Source organism: Equus quagga, chromosome 21 (assembly GCF_021613505.1).
Source record: "Equus quagga isolate Etosha38 chromosome 21, UCLA_HA_Equagga_1.0, whole genome shotgun sequence".
Taxonomy (NCBI): domain Eukaryota; kingdom Metazoa; phylum Chordata; class Mammalia; order Perissodactyla; family Equidae; genus Equus; species Equus quagga.
Genome location: NC_060287.1, coordinates 23,088,056 through 23,108,961, shown reverse-complemented (window position 1 = coordinate 23,108,961; position 20,906 = coordinate 23,088,056). Strand labels below are relative to the sequence as shown.

Sequence of the window (20,906 nt, the reverse complement as noted above, 5' to 3'; positions counted from 1 at the left end):
ACATCTGTTAGTCATGCAGTAATTAGTGTAGATTCTCTCACCCAGAGTAGGCATTAATTCATTAATTAAATGTGTAAGAATGATGATACATCCTAATTTCAGATTAAGCTTGTGACCAGTAGCTCACCCTTAATGCCTGTGTCATGAATTTTTGCTCTCAGTTTTGTCCTCATCCTCCTAAAGCAGGAATCTGTAACCTGCAGCCCGGGGTGAGCTCGTGATTCATCTGCAAGGAGTGCCTTTAGCTGCAAATAACAGAAAGCCCAGTCATTGGTGGTAGGGAGCCCTGGGCTGGTACAGTGATGCTGCGATGCCACCTTTTTGTATCTTTCCACCCCTCCATCCTTATCAGCTTCCTGTCTGCATCCTAGTGTTTATTACCTGATGCTTGACAGATGGCTGTTGCCCTTCCAGGCAGAGAGAAGGAAGAAGGGCAGATGGGTAAAGGAACAAAAGCCCTCTGACCACTCAGTATGAACTTTCTCATCTGGAAAGTAAAAACCTTCCTCGAAGGCCACCAGGTGTCCTCTGGCATCTGGTTACCCAGAAATGTGTCAGTTATCTGGCCTTCCCTATCTGTAAGGTTTCTTACTTTCTCTGGTCGAAGAAGTATTGGGAGAGAGGGATTAGGAATGGCTTTCGGGTGGCTTACCAACAATTTCTGCTGCAGGGGCTTTTTCAAGTGTGAAGGTTTGGGGGCCAGCCTGGTGGCGCAGCGGTTAAGTTCACATGTTCTGCTTCAACAGTCCCGGTGTTCGCTGGTTCGGATCCCTGGTGCTGACATGGCACCGCTTGGCAAGCCATGCTGCGGCAGGAGTCCCACATATAAATTAGAGGAAGATGGGCAGGGATGTTAGCTCAGGGCCAGTCTTCCTCAGCAAAAAGAGGAGAATTGGTGGCAGATGTTAGCTCAGGTCTAATCTTGCTCAAAAAAAGGAAAAAAGAGCTAAAGTTAATCAAAATCTCAGAGATCCTTTAGCTGAAAAATTAATAGTACCCACTACCTAAGGAAGGTCATCAAAACAACTATACAGAAACTCAGTAGAGTACTGAAGAAAAATCTATGCGGATCAGTTTTTAGATGATATTACCTATAGGTCACTTTTTTAAAGTAGTCATCAACATATTGTTGAATACTCTGAGCATCAAATTCATTCACAAAATATCTGAATTAATGAATTAATTAATTTAGAGGATTAGTTACTTAACTATTTCGGCCTAGTTAGTGAGGCCATGACTGAAGAAGCCATAGATTTATTTATATATTATATACTATATACTATATATACACACACACACACACACCATAATCTTTTTTTTTTTTGCCCTCAGTCTCTCATAATTTGTGTTCTTATGGGATTGGGGGTTTTGAGTGGAGGTCTATCTTTTCAGATTTGGAAGCCCTGCAAATACAATTTTATCACTTCAAGCGCTCTTATTCTAGACCATTCATTGAGGGTATTTGAGAAGAGTGAGACTTGACGGTAGCGGTCTCCCCTCCTTTTAAGCCTTCTTACTGAACTGTAATGTTTATAAAGAGAAGCGCACATAACACAGGTGTACACAGCTCCGTAAATTTTCAAAACTCAACGCAACCAGGTAGCCGAAACTCAGATCAAAGCATGCCGTTGCCAGCCGCCTAGAAGGCTCTCTCCTGTTCCTTCCCAGTCGCTAACCTTCCCCTTGCTAAGTCCAATAGCTCCTCTGAGTTATGTCAGCGTGGGGGAATGCCTGTTTTCATAGTTGATGTCAATGGAACGGTATTGTGTGTCCTCTTGTGTGTTTGACTTCTAATGGTGCCTCTTGATGGAAGAGAGACTGGCTTTTTCTTACTTAGCTCTCCCTGTCTTCAAACATTTACTTGGAACTGTGAAGAATAAGCTTCCTTTCTTTTATATTTTCTCGCTTTTTCTGGCAAAAATCTTCTAATTTTCCTAATTTAACAGCATTAATTTCAGATATTGCTTCCCTCTGGGACACACTGACTTATGCAGCCATCGTAACTTCCACGTTAAACTCTGAGAACTGGGGCAGAGAGGGAAAGAGCTGTCTAACTTTTTGAAAATATGCTTTCCTTTCTCTCTATTCCTGACTGTGGGAGACTCTTTCTTCCTCTTTCTAGATCAATAAACATATATGTGTCTGAGGGTCTTCCTGGTGAGACTTGTCCTCTGGCCCCTGGTTGGTGGTTACATTTTGGGAACTGACGGGTGTTCTGTGTTCACTCTCGTCTCATCACTGCGGTAGTTCAGGTCTCAGGATTGTCCAATTCACAGAAGCCGTGGGAATCTGAGCTTTCTCTCTGCCATTTCCTCTCCTTTGTCCTACAAAGGAAAAGAAAAACGTCAGTCCTAACGGAGACTATGAAAGAATAAATATAGCTTTTTAAGGAATGCAAATGGTGAATTATTTTGCATGACTTAAACAAAAAGGAATTAAATCCGGTGCATGAATCAAAATCTTTCACTATCTAAAGGGAATATCAAGAAGGCAACGGCGGGTGGAATTCTATCAAGGTCAGCCTTTATTTAGAAATACAAGAAGAGTCACCTTTGTGATGTAGCGTATCCTTCACCAAACCAAAGTCTTGCGTGCTGACACATAAAATTTTATCTTCAGTGATTTATTTCCTCCTAGTAATGTCCCTTTGACCCTTTAACCTTCCTATTAAATTCAGATAATCCTGAGGTGATCAGCATTTTCAGATAGTTCCTTCATTCTTTAGAAGTGTTTCTCATTACTAGAATTTAAAAACAAAAACACTTAAATTTGTGAATGTAGTATGAACATTCCACTGTGTTGCCACGGGATTATTTTACTGTGAGTTGTTTGTTTATAGGGAAATTGCTTTATGATGCTCAGCCTGACATTTGCATACACTGGCCCCTCCTTGCATTTTCTTGAACTTTGATCAGCTTTCCAAAACCGGCTCCCCTTAGTCACATCACAGAACGAAACTGTCCAGCAATTGAAGAGAAGGTGGACAGTAATTTTTTTCCCCTTTTATGAAAATTGCGATTGGAAGTTGGCACATTGGCAGGTTTGGCGTTCTTTGGGAAGACCCAACGTCGTTAAAACATAACTGTGTGCTGCTGTTTTAATAGCATTCAAATAGATAATTAGATTCATGGACATCTAAATTTAATTCCAGAAATCAAAGCTATGGTAATAAGAGCTGGACCCCAGTTCTCTGAGGCCTAGTAATTTAATTCCTCTGCCAGCTGAAGTATTACATATCTCTGTTCCTTGTATTATGCCGGTAAATTGCTTAGGCAGATGCAATGATGGATGATGGGCATACATGTCACTCTTTTTCATGGCCAGACACATACCAGGATGCAGATCACTTTAAACACAGCTGTTTTGGTAAGCATGTTTTCTGTCTGCAGGTTTAAGTACAACATTCAAGTCATAACAGAGAGGGTTGAGGGAGGTTCCTGGGGGTACCCAGGATCGTGTTTTCACCATCCCACCTGGAAGCACAGTGCCGTCTTAACCCTGGATCACGTACTTGGACCCTGTCGCTCCATTCGTGCTCCAAGACAGCATGCACACTTCATGGTTTAAGGAGAATATTGGTTTGATTTGATTTTTCTCCCTGGATTTGCCACTTAATTAGGAGAACTAAACAGTGTTGGTGCCTATGATTTGATTCAATGCAGAAGAGAGCTCAAACACAGTGAACTGACTAGTGACATGCATCAGTTATCTTTCTTCTCTAGTACTACAACATCGAGATTCTATAGAAGAATAAAGAGGAAGTATACCGGGTAAAGTTGGGGCCATCTGAGCACCTATTAAATTTAGGATTCTTTTGAAATGTTGCCTAAAGTAGTAGACTTTTGTGCGGGAATTCAGTCAGTCAAGAAGTCAGTGACTGCACGCCATTTATGGCTAATCACATGAAGCCTTATGCCATCTGATTATCAATGCCAGTGTTTTCTCTTCCTCTTCTTACCTATTCATGGTCTTGTGGAAATGGTAAAATAACTGGTTAGGGCCTTCTCTCTATTAACACTTCGTTTATTAACACACTAATAAGTTTGTATTAATGTTATTCTGCTTAATAAGTTTCTCCTTATTCTTTGGCCACGTGCTTCAACTTTTTTGGATGTGTTCATTTATTATCCCTTGTCTCATATTTAATCAGAATTAGAAAGTCATTCCACTGGGGGTCATACATATTTTTATAGACGTTTTATATATAAAAGTCCTTTAAGTTCTGAGCTAATAAGGGAATTCCATCTAGTGCTAGATTCATCTCTTTATATATCTTTTCCTTTTTCGCCCTCAGAAAAATTATTTGTGGCTGTCCTGGCAGAGTTTCAGTTTCTGAAAGCCTTTCACCATCTTCCTTCCTGTCTTGCTAGACCATGGAAACCTGTTTTCTTTCCCCGATATGTTTGACATCTGATCTCCTATACAGTGTTGAACTCACACTAGCATTCCAGGCCTCAGGTTGTGTCTGACACAAACTCTCCAGGTTTCTATGCCTGCTCCCAACAATGTGCTTTTCCTAATAGGCAAGAATCAGCCCTTGGGTAATAATTCTCCTCTGCTGTGTCTTTTTTCTGGGAAATTTAAATGTCAACATGGCAGCCTCAGTCTTACTCCTGTGGTGCTTCTTGTCCAATAAGGCCTGGGGCAGGTGCTCTGTGAGTTGAAATCCTCCACCGCATCTGGATCTTTCTTCTGTATTGGTTTTGTAATCTGATCAAAGATGTAACATTTATTTCTCCTATATGGCCACATGGCGTGTGATACACTTTCACTATTTAACGCTGACATTCTTATCTTCGTTTATCATCCTTCAGATGCTCTCGACCATGTCTGCGCTGGCAGGTACATGATTTCCACAAGGATATCTTACTAGGACTTTGTAATTTTGTTCCAGACATGCCTTTCTTTTGCCATCCAGATTTGCTGATTTATTACTCAGCCCTGTGCATAAGTATATACGTATTTAATGTCATAAATATTATTTCTGATCCCTTTCCCAATTATACTGTGACTCACTGGCTATCTGTTACCATTATTCTCAGCATTGCATACTGCGTGGTTCTCAGAATGTTGTCTCCTGACTACCAGCATTGGCATCACCTGGGAACTTGTTAGAAATTCATATTCTCAGGGCCCATCCCAGACTCACTGACTCAGAAACTCTGGGGGTGGTGCCTGGTGATCTGTGTTTTAATAAACCTTCCAGGTGATTCTGATACTCGCTGAAATTTTGAGAACCACTGAAATACCAGATACTCTACAAAACTTACACAATTAGCAAGAGTAGAGAGCACAACCGTATAATTTCATAGGCATCCCTGACCGCTGGATATTGCAGACTTATTTAAGCCAATCTCTTCTCCCCACTCTATTTCCAGTTTAAACTTTCAATAGCAATGTTTGAACCAGTTTCCACTTATTCTTATTGAGTATCTGCTATGCAGATACTGTGTGGTATTTTCACATACATTATAAGAAGTCATCCCCATAATACAATAAACTCCATTTTGGTATCCTCCCCTCCCCACCTATTTAATAGACTTCGTTTTTTTTAGAGCAGTTTTCAGTTCACAGAAAATTTCAGTGGGAAGTACAGAGAACTCCCTTCTCCCCCATTTCTGTCCCCTCTCCCCCATTTCCTCTGTTGTTAACATTTTGCATTAGTCTGATACATTTGATCCAGTATTGATGTATTATTATTAACTAAAGTTTATAGTTTAAGTTAGAGTTCACTTTTTGCGTTTGATAGTTCTGTTGGCTTTGACAAATGCACGGTGCTGTGTATCCACCATTACAGTATCTTACAGAGTAATTTCACTACCCTAAAAATCCCCTGTGCTCTGCCTCGTCATTCCGTCCTTCCTCACCCTGAACCCCTACCAACTGTTGGGCTTTTGTAGTCCCCATAATTTACCTTTTCCAGGATGTCACATAGTTGGAATCATGGTATCCTCTTTTTGCAACTGCATAAACTAGGAGGAGTTGTGCCCGAGGGTAAAAGGTACGTTGACCTGCTGGCTTCAAGCCTTGTGTGTGTTTTTAATTCAAGGCCATGTTCTCTCTTGAATTTGCAAAATTCTTTGTCAGTAATTTTTTTTTCCTGTCCTAAAATTTGTTTAAATGACCACTGCTGTTATTTCTATTTCCTGCTCCAGTGAAGACAAAGTAGTGGAAGTAGCAGAGGAGGAGGATGTGGCTGATGTGGAGGAAGAAGAAGCCGAGGATGACGAGGACGATGAGGACGGTGATGAGGTAGAGGAAGAGGCTGAGGAACCCTATGAGGAGGCCACTGAGAGAACCACCAGCATTGCCACGACCACAACCACCACCACAGAGTCTGTGGAAGAGGTGGTCCGAGGTAACCCACTGTTTGCTTTCTCAGGGAAAAGGAAGGCGTCTTACCAGTATTTGGCATTTCTATCCAGCTTAGCACCACTGCCTTCCCCAAACAAAAGTAAAAATTCAAAATAACAAGTCTTCTCATGGTTGTTGAACTCTGCGGTTTAACAAACAATCCAACAATTCATTTCAAACCACGTGAAATCCTGATTATACAGTCTATTCTGTATCTTGTGTATGCTGCTGGCAAACCCCAGCTTGTTCTGCAAAACTCCACCAAACCAGTTACCATGTCACTGAACAAAGGCCAAGTTAGGTGACCTCTTTAGTATCCCCGCCCCCTCCCCCCCGCCGTGGGTGTTTCTTGCACTCCATCATCTCTTGCCTCTTTCACCACCTAACTATGAATTCCTTGAGGCAAAGACTGGATTTTACTTAGTGTCATTCAGAGTGCCTGGCTTATACAAAGTTTTCAATAAATCTTAGTTGAGTGAGTAGTTGCAATTAGGTTTTATTAAAAAAGAAGAAGGATATTTGGTGAGTTAGCACGTTATTTTTTGCCATGAACTTTAACTTGGATGACTTGTGTTGTCTTTATGTTATTTTCCTGGGGGAGGTGACAGTGCCTTCTTTGAGAGGTAGATGTGGGGTTAGACTTAAGACTTTCTTTTTCTGTTTAATTAATTCCTCTGTTGAGAACGTTGTGAGCTGAAGGACTTTCTTTTAGTCTCCATGAGATAAAAACCCAAGCATTCGGTTGACATTAAACAGCCAAATGTTATAGGAGCTAGTGAATTGTTGGGTTGCCTTTCTTAAAGGTATGCATTTGTTTTACAAATGGTAAAAGGTGGTCCTAGAATTAGATTGAATGAATGTGGATGGAGTTATTGAGTTTTTAAAGTCTATCCACAAATGTTACAACATTGTAAGTCTTCCTCTCACTTTTTATTAAGGTAGAATGATTTCAGCTCTGTGGTTAAATTGGAGCTTAAAATGGGTTACTTTCTCTGCCTCAAGTAGATTCCTAATGATCACACTAGTATCTTCTTCCCTTCATTGCATTTTTTATAACTTTATTGAGGTATAATTTACATATAAAATTCACTTATTTTAATCAAATAAATATATAATTCAGTGGCTTTAATAAATATACCAAATTGTGCAACCACTACCATAAGCCAGTCTTAGAGCATTTTCATCATGCCAGTAAGATCCCTTACACCCATTCACGGTTGATCCTTGTTTTCACCGCCAGCCCCAAGCAACAACTAATATACTTTATATTTCTACACATTTGCCTTTTCTGGACATTTAATATAAGTGAAATAATTGATCTTTTGTGTCTAGCTTTTTTCACTTAACATAGTGTTTTTGAGGTTTTGCATTTCTTTAACTTGAAGCTTTTAAAACTGACGTTATTCTGAATTGAACACTCAGAGTTAGCTTAAAATCCATTGAAAGCATCAGATATTCTTTTTGAAAAGAATATATAGTACAAGATGGATTGTTTACCTTTATCATTCCCTATTAATGACAGCTTATTCAATTTAGCGCAGTAGTGCTTATGTAAGTAGATACACATTTAAGTAAATGCTTGTTTTAGTTGAACCACTGTTTTTCAAATATCCGAGACATCCTTTCCCAGGTGTTTTTCCTGTGCTTCTTAGGACCATTTGTGGCAGATCTGGCTGAGTGAACTTGGTAGCTTCCCTATTCCTAGCAGAGAAAGACAGATTTTTCTGGAAACCTAAAAGATATGTGACTACAAATTACAGCAGTTAGTATTCTGTGGTGGGACTGATGTTCTTGTGATCTCCATCAAGATAGCTATTTACATAATAATTAACATCCACTTATTCGACATTCGTTTTTGGAGAACCTGTTTGGTACAAGCCATTTTGCTAGACTCAGTGGACCATCTGATGAGAACACAGAGGATAGCTGACCCTCATGGATGTTCAAATCCAGGAGGAAGTCAAAGATACACAAAGTGACTTGTGTTATAAAGTACAAGCCCAGAGCCTACTTCAAGGAGTAAGAGATTGAGCAGAGACGGGCCTATGGAAGAGATGGCATTTGAACTAGAAGTGAAGGGGCTAGTGGTGGGTCTGCCAATGGATTTTGCTACAGCGTACTTTAGAGTCATTCAGCATAGCAAAACAAATTTGGTGCCATGGGAAGGTACATGGCATGTTTAGGAGATAAAATCAATCTGATTTAAACAAGAGCAAATAATCTTACTTAAGAGAGTTACAGGAAATTAGGTTGGGACTAAAATGTGGAAACCTTCAATGCCAGGCTGACAAGTATGACCATTAGCTGAGGGTAGTCAATTCAGGACCTACTGTGTGCTGAGGATTTTTCTGGTAGAAACAATGAAGAGATTTTGGTTTGATGACCTTGCGATTAAGGAGATGAGAAAACTGGGAGTGACATAATTTAGGCAGTACAATGAGAGAATGTCACATAAACTCCATGCCCATATTCCAGAGCAAGACAGAATTCTCTTGAGATAATATGGTCTTGTTATGTTCTGAATAAGTCCAGTTCTTTCTGCTTCAGTCTTTCTCTAAGTGTAGCATTATTAGATACTAAGATAGAATATAGAGGGTCATATATATTATAGTATTTTCTATAGAAAGACAAAAGCAGTTAAAAGAGAATTTAAAAAAAAAATCTCCAGCATAGAGATAAAAAAAGAAGCTAGTCTTAAAAGATGACAAGTTAATAATGTTGGTGGCAAGAAGAGCAATAAAAGTGACCTTCTAAAAGCAAAATACCTGGTCATTTAGAGGGACCAATTGAAAATGCCGGAAATGGAAGAACCCTTAATGGGAACCCATCTATCCCATATAAGACTCTGGAAATGGACAAAAGCTATAATTGAGGCAAATCTTTCTGGACAAAGAGGCCTAAGAGAAGAAACATGGTATATTGTGTCCACGTCAGAGAGTTTGCTGTGTTCTCGCTAATTCTAAGAAAGAAGTAGAAGTTTTAGATGGTAACATTAAAGGAGTGAGCTACATTCCCTCCACATCTCTGGTTGTAGAAGATGAGTTATGGTTCTTCTCTGATGAATGAAGAGCGATGGCAGTGCCAGAGGTGATTGCTAACTTTGTAAAACTCTCATTACAAGTAGCTGGCTCTTGTGCTGAAAATAAAAATGAGAAGAGACTTGCAAAGAAGAGATATTGAAAAGAGACTTATAATCTAGTTTTCAATGTTAATGTTTCAGTGCCTGAGAGAAAATGTAATTTACAACCATACTTAATAAGAAAATTGTTTCTTCATTACCAACATATTGCTACAAACACGAATCCTTAATGTGCTTCATAAAAAACCTCAATACTTTTGTAGCCTGTTAAAATTTGAAAATAGTAGGCAGAGGGAAGAAAAATATAGGACATTTCAGCGTGGTCATAAAACTTTCAGCCATTTTGTTTTAGAATCAATGGTATTAAAGTGGAAGATATCAGTTCTGTGTTACTGATTCCAGAGGAGAAAGGTATTATTTAAATGTGAGCACACTGCAACATCTATTTGGCTTTAAGATTTATTGTTTTGGGTAATTAAGAAAAACTTAGATATTGATCTAGAGGAATAAATCAATACCAATTTGAGTAAAACAATAGTATTTTAGACACTTGTTCCTAATTTTCTGTGATTTCAGAAGGGATTACACCTCATAAACCCAAGCTATCAGGGTAATTTCTGACTCAACCATGAGTCCTTAAACTCTGATTAAACATGGGTATTGCAATAAATGACATAATCCTTGATTTAGTCTAGCCTGTTGGGTGCATCCAGAGTAATTCTGGGTTTTTTCCTTATGCTTATTTCTTCAGGAAATATTCATTGTGCCCCTGCTAATTGCTAGGCGTTCTGCTACTGTGGAAGATGTAATGGGGGGCTAGCTGTTCCTGTGTTGGGCTGGAATCCTTGTGTTTTCAGGATCCCCACGCCCCTTCCTCTTTAGGGCGGTGGTTTTATCTTTAATCCTTGTAGCTTTGCTATGAGGTAGAAATTTTACTTCCCCATTTAAAGCCAAGGCAACTAAGATTAGAGAAATTTTTTTTTAGTTGCCCACAATCACAAAGCTGGTAACTGGTGAGAATTTGGACCCTCATGGACCAGGGTATTTCTATGACACTAATATCAAATTTTCCTTTTCCTTTTGTTTCTAAATACATGCTATTTCCATTTAACCTGTGCTCCCTTATAAATGTGCATTCCTTTGCTATAGGCATATATTGATCTTATTATTATTTCACAGTGAACATTTCCTCAATGTTAGAAGTCTTAATAATAATAATGATCAGGGATTGGCAGACTGGACCATGGGCCAAATATGGCCTGTCACCTGTCTTCTAATCAAAAAGTTTTATTAGGACACAGCCAATCCCATTTATTTACCTATTGTCTGTGGCTGCTCTCATGCTACGGAGGCAGAATTGAGTAGTTGTGAGAGACACCATGTGGCCTGCAAAGCTGAAAATATTCACTATTTGGGCCTTTATAGAAAACCTTGGATATTGATCATTAGAAAAATACTAGGAAGTTTTTTATATTTCAGATACTACCTACCATACGACATTAATTTCATTAAGGTAGTTTTATTATGGTTAGAGGCAGACTAGTAAAGTGTTTGAGAGAATTTTTAATAATTTTATGTCCTTGGGCCAGTTAAATAATCTTGGTGAGTCTGTTTTTTCATGTGTGTAGTAAAGATGCTGATATGAAGTGTGTTCGCTGTACGAATTGCTTTAGATGATCCATGTTCAGCATTTACCATAATACCTGGCACATTGCAAGTGTTCAGTTTGTTTAACAAGCACAGGCTGCTGCGCAGAGTCAACTCCGGGCTCTACAGCCTACTATGTAGTATTGTATCAATCAAATAACCTTTAAGTTGCCTTCCGTCCCTCTATAAAAATAGAGTTTAGTAATACCCACCTCATTTTAATCATTTTGTGAAGATTAAATGAAGTAATCGATGGGAAACACTGAACACCGTTCCTGGTGGACAGTAAGTACTCAGTTAACCTAAGCTGCTGTCATTGCCATGGTTACAAGTATCATTCTGATCCTCCAGAGAATTAATGTTTACTAATTAGGAAAGCCAAAAGCCTGTCTTTTTAATGATAGAAAGCCTAAATGAGACATATCCATTTCTGTTGGTATAATAGAGCTGATACATATAGACATATGTTAAGAATAAAAAACAGCTTAAACTTGGTTTCTTGATTAAAATATTTTTTGTGAATATCTGATGTATATTAAAATACCTACAGTTAAATTTCATGTCTGGCTGAAAATTAAACCAAGGTAGTATTAAATGCCACTGCATTTCAACATAGTGTTACATTTCCTGCTGGTATTTTGATCCTCTTCGAAGTTCATCTGTTAAATGGACAGAGACACTGACGTAGGTGGCTCCTTAAGCATCCCATATGATGATGAAGTTAAAAAGTTTCATCTACATGTTGCTTGCCTTGGACTAGTTGACTGAACGCAGCAGAATTAAATTACGGTTCACCTCCCTCTGGTAACCATTAATCTGGGAGAAGCACCATGTGATTTACTGCTGTACATTCCACCAGTGTCACCCAGGCACTCCTAGGTGCTGGCCATTGCACTGGTTGCTGGGGGCACAGGGATATGAATATGGTGGCTTGGTCAGGTTGCTTCCAGCCAAACCTGCACAGTTTCTTTCTGACCTGCCTGGGAAGGAACTTTGTCCCCACCAAGGATGGAAAGGGCTCAGCCTGAAGACAAGTGTTTCAAATAAGGCTTTGCCGAGAGGTTGGCATTTGAGTGATTTTTAAATGAGAATAGGGATTTACCAGTTAATGGAGCACCAAATAGAATGACAGCAAGTATCATAAATATATCAGAGGGCTTGTATTGATCTCAAGGGTAGAGGAAACAAAGCCTGGCCTAATTCTCATGTCTCCACTGTTACCTGTCTGTAATGGATGTGATACTTACAAGGTATCCTGTAACTGACTAATTGGATTCTTATTTATCATTCGTATTTAACCTTTCACAAAGTTTGGGGACAACTGTGAACTTGCTGCAAATATGAAAAGGTACTCACGTACTTTTGTTGGAGCTCTCATAGCAGCACACTGCCCCACAATGACAATAAAGCTCCATGGAGTGTTTGGGAACAGAGCAGAGTGATGATGACTCTGCCCTTTCAAGCCAGCCTTTACCTCTGTGTTATGACTAAGGGCAAATGAGATCCACGCCTGTTCCTGGACCAGAATGTAGCATCCTGTCTAATGATGTCGAGAGAACCAGTGTCAGCACTGGACATAGATGTGACATGTGGCAGCCCGTTATTTTGTGCCCCATGGCACAGCAGCCTTTGATTTTGAGGTATTTGATATCCGTTTTGATAGAGGCAGAGTGAAACATGGCACTGACAAGCTTCTTTCCACGTAATTTAACCATATCAATTTAGGAAGCCCAGTCAGATAGTAAGGTTGCTTAAAAAGTGAGAATGAGGAATAGCCGTATAAAAGATTGTGTGTGTGTATATACATATATAATTTTCTACTTTTTAGTAGCAAATTTATTGAGATACAATTTGCATAGCAGAAAATATAGAATTTGATAGTTTAGTGTATTCACAAAGATCTGCATTGCTGCATAGAAAATTATATTTTTTAACTTCATTTGCTTGAAATTTTACATGGCTAGCAGTTCTTAGTTACTTTTCATCTTCCATTTCTACACTTATTTCTGTCACAGTACTTTTATTCCATGTTAGAATAGCAGGAATTACCAACTAAAGGTATTTTAATACAATTATGTCTACGTTTATTAAAAATAAAACACATTTTAAGTCCAACTTAAAAGGCAGAAATTTTTTTTAAAAAATGCTAATTCTTCTCATGTTTTTTCCCAAATTAGATGCTGTTCAAAAAATACCTCAGACACAAATGCCTCCGACACAACAATTGTATGCATCTACACAACACAAAGTTTGCAATTAAGAAAAAATCAAAACTAATACAAGAAGTCCAGCAAATGAGAGACCGTTCATTGAAACATGCATGTCGTTTTCATGAGCATGGCTTTTTAACTAACACATATGTCTAACTGAGTAGAGGCTCAGATTCCTTGGGCAGTAACAGAGTTGTGGATTTTAATGGAAACCTTTAGTTGCTTTGTAGAAAAATGCTTTCTGGAGATTTTAAGCAGGAGGAATTACAACCTAATTCTTTCTCTCAGCCTTCAGCCATTTTGCCCTCCTAAAAGTTCATCTTTGGGGCCGGCCCCATAGCCTAGTGGTTAAGTTCATGTGCTCTGCTTTGGTGACCTGGGGTTTGCTGGTTCAGATTCTGGGCCCGGACCTACACACCGCTTATTAAGCCACACTGTGGTGGCATCCAACATAAAAGAATTGGAATGACCTACAGCTAGGATATACAACTATGTACTGGAGCTTTGGGGAGGGAAAAAAAAAAAAAAAGAGGAAGATTGGCAACAGATGTTAGCTCAGAGCCAATCTTCAAAAACAAAAAACTGCGGGGTCATATAAAAATGACGTTCAAGAAAACTCCTCAGCCTTCAAGACAGAAGCACCCCGAATTTTAAGAATTAAAGAGACTCTGAAAATGGTAAAAGGAGTAAATGGAAGAATTGTTAGAGGCACACTCTATTTAGTTTATAATGGCAAGCCTGTTCAGGTGACTGCCACATAGTAGCCTCAATCTCATGAGTGAGCAAAATTACTAAAATGCAGCATGAATCCTTCTGGTGTTTGCTTGGGCGATGGCAGGATTTCTCAACCTCAGCATTATTAATGTTTTGGCCTGACTGTTCTTTGTTGTTGGGTCTGTACTGTTCATTGTAGGATGTTAAGCAGGATCCCTGGCCTCTACCCCCAGTAGCAGCCCCCAGTTGTGACAACCAAAAATGTCTGTAGTCATCACTAGATGTGCCCTGGGAGGGGATGGAGGCAGAATCTCTCTGGTTGCAAACCACTGGGCTATGACATTGGGATCTACAGTGATGTCCCGCTTTAAATATATGAGCAGAGAAATAACCCCTACAATGCTGTGTCTCATCTCAGTGTCAGCTGTAACACCTAACTAAGTGCTTTGCACCAGTGAATATTTTATTTGAAAAGAATAAGTGAGATAAAACATAAGCTGAAACAAAGTTGATAAATTCTCATTTAGTAAGATAAAAACAGTTATCTGATGAGTTGTGTAATGTAGTCTCATAACTGATTAGAGACAAATCAGCATACAATTTTTATTTTTTAAATATTGCATATGCGTATTTGCCAGATAGGCAGTGAGAGATGGAGGAAACTGTGCCTTTTAAGTTTTGTTTTTTCATTCTTCCAAAAGAAACTCACTTTTCCCTGGTAGACTGTTATAAAACAGCAAATGGTGGTTAGCATCCGTGTAGCAACCAGGGGCACTGATGTTCTCAGCTGGAGGCTGCCCAGTCTTTCCTGCTGGGTACCGTGAGAAAATTATTATATTGGTATTGGATTTAAGGCAGAAGTATTGAAGTGACTTTAATGTCACTTAACACAGAACTTCTGAGAAAAAGAAATATGTGTAGATAATTTCTTAAGATTGAGTTTTGAGATATATATACTTGAATCTTATAACTCTACTAAAATATGTTATATCCCTCATTTCTCAAACATATGTGCACTTCTTTTAATAAGCCAAAACCTATGCAACTTTTTACTAATCCTTTCCCTTGTCCTTTTGGAAGATGATTGAATCTTATATATCTACTTTTGATACTTCAACTGTACATAAAAGATATGGTTGATCATGGTGCTTCTCAAACATTCATGTCTGTTCATGTCACCTCCAAGGCACTTGGTAAACACGGATTCTGAGACGGTAGGTCTGGAGTGGGTCCTGAGTTCCATGTGATGCTGGCCCTACTGGTCCATGGATTGCACTTTGAAGAGTCTTCTCTAGTAGCATTTCATGCCCCCCATACTGTGCAAATTTCAGAGATTGAGACAGAGTAAAAAACTGAAAGGGAAAACCATCCTTATCCATGATGGTGGTGTTCTTAATATATTATCAAATGTCATCAAGTGTGAAAGAATCCTGATATGTCTACTCAGTGAATAATTTTGTAAAAAATTCAACTCTCAAGTTGCGACTTGGAAAACTCTTACAATTTCCCTATCTATGTAATTGTTCCTAGTTCCACTTGTGCCCCTATTTTCTCTCATTGGTGTGGTGTTGCTGATTCCTGTTAGCCTGTGAAGGCTGACTGTTAAAGTATTGAGGAGTTTTGTGAGCCATGACCATTGGAAGCTTGAAATACCATGGTGGGAGTATTTACACCATGGAAATTGGCCAGCGCTATAAGTCAGAGTATTTTCTTTTTTCATTTTTCTGGAGACATCCAGTTTCCCACCACACCCTGCCTCAGAGTCAATAACAAAAATTACTTCCTCTTATTTCCAACAAAGGACATGACATCTTGTCTTATTCAGAGTTGAGTACCTCTTGAAATATAGTATTGCACTTCAGGCTAACCACATGGCTTAGTGAAAAACAAGGTTATTCCCATCAGCAATAGGAAACAAAGGCATCAGGAAAAGTCATACTAGCCCCCTTTTGTGAATGCTCGCCAGCACCACCAACACAACTCTACTGATGAGTCTAAATATTTTACAGTTAGATCTCCTTCAGGTGGCATTTTATAAATAGTCTTTCATCATGGAGAGATGTGAGAATCGGGTCAGCTATAATTGGAATGACAGATGTATTGGATAGCCTTAGAGAATCAACACAATTCGGTAAAAGGCTAGCCAACTGCAGATATCTTCTAGAGACTTCCATGACAAATTAGCACCCGTCATTTCGTACTGAGTCAGTGATTTCATAAGCAGGCACAGCTGTTCTCATCATTTGTTTATATATTTCAACCCATATTTGGGACTTAAGTGAAATTTGTCATTAAGACTTTAGTTCGAGCTTGCTTGCCTAATTTTGCATGCCTCTATTTAGTAAAATATGATTACTAGGTAATAAATATCTGGTCATTTATTGCCCTGATCAGAGTAATTTTCTATTAGACATGTTTTTTGATGACTGCTTGCTAATATTTGCAAGCACATTATGAATTCTCTTTTCCATTAAAAGTACATGTATCTGTTGTTGTGAAAAATGCATTCTTAAAAAATATTTCCTACTATGTTGACTTTTTAAAATTTTCATCTATAAGAATCGCACAAATTGTCTACTTATTCTTCAGCAGAATATAAGATCAATTCTATAACTGAGGCTCATCAAATTTCTCTCTATACAGTAGTCATATTTAGAATTGCAGCAATTATTTTAATCAGGCTGAAAAGGAAAGTTACTATAAACTGCATTGAGGTCAACCATTATCATTATTAATGGACTAAATGATTAGGCAGATAAATCAACAATTATTTGAAATATTGAAGATAAGCATAGTTAGTAGATTGTAATACTTCTGTCCTTGTTTTTATTTTATTTTACTGTTAACATTAAACAGGTAATTTATTACAAGGTCAAACTATATTTATCTTCTTATATTTATCATTTCTACTTACTTAAAAATTGCAAGATATGTAATTTTTAACTCAAAGAAAGTAGGTATATTTGTACTACTTATGAAATTTAATTGAGCGTATATCCTTGCAGTATATAGAGAAATTATGCTTCAAAGATTTTTTTTTACAAAATCAAAGTAGACGCTTCCTAATTTTCTATAAATAACTCTCTAGTTTGATAATTTAGTTTGACTATTCAAATGGTTGCTTTCTCAAAATTTGTAAGTTTAAAATTTATACATTCTATGTAGTCCGAAGTTTTATTTTACATACATTCCTATAGGCTGAGAATAATTGAAATTCAATTATTAAACATGAAATCATAATCAAAGGTTCACATTATTCTAAAATTATTCCTTAGTGCTTTATTAAGAGCTAATCGTTTGCTAATCTGTTAGCTTTTTAAGAAGGCGTTATAATTACTGTACGTTTGAAAGTGGGGATTTCCTCCCCATCCTAGTTGCCACTTGCACAGCTGTCTTCATGCTAAATCTTTTAAAAAAATGTAAAATTAGCTTTCTAACTTTGGTCATCCACAAAAGATTTGCTACAATTTGACATCGATTCAGAGTTAAATTTTTGTGGTTAAGCATTATTTTTGGAACAGTGAATTGCATAATCATTTTATATAGTGTAGGCAGATCTAGCTTTGCTTCTAAAATGTATTTGTACAATATTGATTTTTAGAAAATGGAATTTAGTGTTAAAACCAGCAGAAATCGCAGCAAGGGCCTAACCTACAAGGATATAAAATGCATAGAGCTTGTTTTTAGGCACATAAACTCTTTGACACTGCTTCGTGTACACTAGCGTTTTAGTTTATTACCTGGTCTTTCATTTTGAAGGGTGCCTAGAGCTTTATAAAAGAAGAAATAAGCCTTTCCACTAGCAGAATTCAGCGAGATGAATATTAGGAACCCTCATTGTGATCTTAAAAGTTTAGGAATTAAGTATGAATAAACAAAGATTAGCATTCCTTCAATGTCCATGTAAGCCTGTGCCTATGTTTCTGTCTAATTTTAAACATTCTCTTTGAGAGATATACCTGCTCTATTATTCTGGGCAAATTTCCTCCTTCGTTATTATATGTAACATTTACTTTGAATAGAAACAAAAGTGGATTGGAATTCAAAAAATAGATTTAGCAAATGATTTTAAAATGTTAGTCCTTTCATTCATTGTTTGAGTTTTGTAGACGAGAACTGAGAAAGAAAATGCAGTTTTAATTTTCAGATGAATTCTGTTTGGGGTTACAGTTATATAAGGTCTAACTTTACATGCTTTACATTGATTGGGTGATATTGTAAATAATTTTCCACTGAATGATTACAGTAATTAATATGAAACACTTCACACTGAACTTTTTTAGTGATTTCTGTAGATTAGGAAGGAATTTTTCTATTCAGAAAAATTAAAATGTAAAGATTTTTTGTAAAGAAAATGTAAAGAAGCATTTAAAATTTCTTGAGATTTCTTTTTTTCTGAATCTAATCATATTTCAAGACTCAATGCGTTAAAAACTCTTACTTTGTTAAGATCTTGATTGGATAGATTTCCCGGTAACTTCTCATTGCTAGAAATGAATTTAAAGGAAGGGTTCTCAAATTGAGATTTGTAGCCCTTTGGAGGAATTACTCTGAAACAGTAAGAGATTCAAGGAAATAGACAAGATTAATATTCGAAGGCAAACTGAACTACCAACATTCGTGTTTTATGTTTTTTAATGTGGGATTTTTGTTTTTTCATTTTTTGGAGATACTTGTAGATTCACATTCAGGGAAAAAATTAATACAAAGATACCCTGGATAGTCTTCACCCAGTTTTCCCCATCTGTAGTACAATATCACAACTATGAAGTTGATGTTGATCATTGAACACTTTTTCAGCCCAAGTATGTGTGTTCCTTCTCTCTTCAGAGAGTCATTGGCCATCTCCTTTACACTTATTATTACCTTACATAAAAGCATTAGCATAAATACTTCCCCAGTGCTGATCCTGTGCCCACCCCTCACCTCTCCGAGATTAAGCAAAGGTTTTCTTTTCAACTAGATGGACGATGTTTCTGGAATGATGGAAGTTTAGAGAAAAGGTCAGAGAGAACAAACACTTGTGTGCCCTACAGTAGAGTAGCAATATAATTGTGAGTAAGAGAAGAAAAATGACCCATTCCACTCAGAGTCCTTTCTGAAATGAGCTTTCTTGCTCTGGGAAGTTGCTGTTCTAGTCACAGCCAGAAGGAAAGTGATGAGAAGTGGCAGGTTGGGACCAACTTGGGGGTGTAGTGGTTGTTCACTCACTCCACTTGAGTGGGCTGGGGTTCACGGGTTCAGATCCCAGGCACAGACCTACATCAAGCCATGCTGTGGCAGCATCCCACATACATAAAATAGAGGAGGATTGGCACAGTGACAATCTTCCTCAAGCAAAAAGAGGAAGATTGGCAACAGATGTTAGCTCAGGGCCAGTCTTCCTCACCAATAAAAAGAAAGAAAGAAAGAAAGAAAGAAATACCGTTGATGGTTGATCAACAGTGCTGATGATTGGAGGGTACCCATTCTTGCATGTCCGTGCTAGCTCCAGAGCAGCTGGAATGTGCTCTTCCGTGTCAACAGATCAGAACCAGCTGGACAGGGTATTTGTCTTTGAGAGGTTCGAAAGTGGCAGACATGCATTATCACTCCTGTTCTTTTAGGTTCACGTATGTCTACTCCTCGATACATATGTATTTGGCATTGGATTATCATACACTATCATACCAACTCTAATCACATTATCTCATATATCATTGTGTGAGTACCATGAGATTTGATCACTCATCCTCATTGTGTCCACTTACACCAAAGTCATGAAACTATTTGGGGCCTTCAGTGTCAGGAGTGCAGCAGCCCTAATGTCAGGAAAGACAACAAAACGTGTCCCAAATGGAGATTACGTCACTCTTATTTTTGCCTTTTCAGATTGATGGGTCAAGACTCTTAAAACTAGAGACTCTAACAAGAATTACTGGCTCATCATGTAGTTTATTCTATTTAGTTGACATGTAACTGGATTTTGAGTCCTGAATGCTTCTTGTTGATTGGTGCTCTACAAATTTAGCTGTATAACAGAAGGGTTTGGTAGCTGTTTAGAATGAGGCAGAAGAAAAATAAAATGAATAAAATAAAATAATGTGCCATTATGTTTCACTCAGTGTAGGAAAACAACAATATGTTGTAATGTCATTTCTGGACTGGGAGGTTTTGCCTGTATCAGAAGTAAGAAATTGTTCCTAGGTCCCACACAGGAGCAAATACCTGTCATGGATAATCTGCATTGATGGTCATTCTTTCATATCGTTACTCAACTTGTGCCCACCTGAAATTCTACCACTTTATTGAGTACATGGCAGATATCATAAAGACATGTTTCCTGCCCCTGTATAGCTGTGATGTATGCCAAAGGGCCTATGGCAGACAAGTATCAGAAGACACCTATTTGGTGCTCTAAGAGGTATAAAATGTGAGGATCACTGTGAACTGTTGGGGTGTGGTGAGTTTTTTTGCCCATGCTCCTGTGACCTAGGGTTGTGCCATGGGGTGAAGGCATTCTGTGTCTTCCGCGGTGGCAGTGGCCATTTGTAACTCCAGTCCCAACTCCATCCACAGTGTAAGCTCAGAAGACACCATTACCTTGTAGTCTTATTGGAAATACTACAGCCCGAGGAAGAAATTAATGATGAGTATTATCATGTCTTAGAAATAAGAAAAAGCACGTCACGTGGACATGTACAAATTGGTGAGGGAGATGCAGAGAAGGAGGGAAAAGCCAACCTGTAGGTGTTTATTACAACTGAAGATAAGATCGGGGAGTGGAGACCACTGATGGCTATGGTTGGCGGGGACCCCACATCTGGGGCCTTTAGCTCTACAGCCCAGAAGCTGCTGTGTCAGTAACTCAGAGATGATCAGACCCTCCAAAAGTAATTTACCCTTTATAAGTTAGAATGCTA

General features: G+C 38.2%; 1 protein-coding gene across 6 annotated transcripts in view; it reads left to right on the top strand.

Annotated features, from left to right (window-relative positions):
* Positions 1-20,906, top strand: part of APP (amyloid beta precursor protein) — a 253,985-nt gene that overhangs the window by 133,346 nt on the left and 99,733 nt on the right. For all 6 annotated transcript variants that reach the window (XM_046648237.1, XM_046648236.1, XM_046648232.1 and 3 more), the window contains exon 6: positions 6,156-6,358. In XM_046648237.1, coding sequence (XP_046504193.1) covers positions 6,156-6,358 — 203 coding nt within the window. The remainder of the gene's footprint in view (positions 1-6,155; positions 6,359-20,906) is intronic.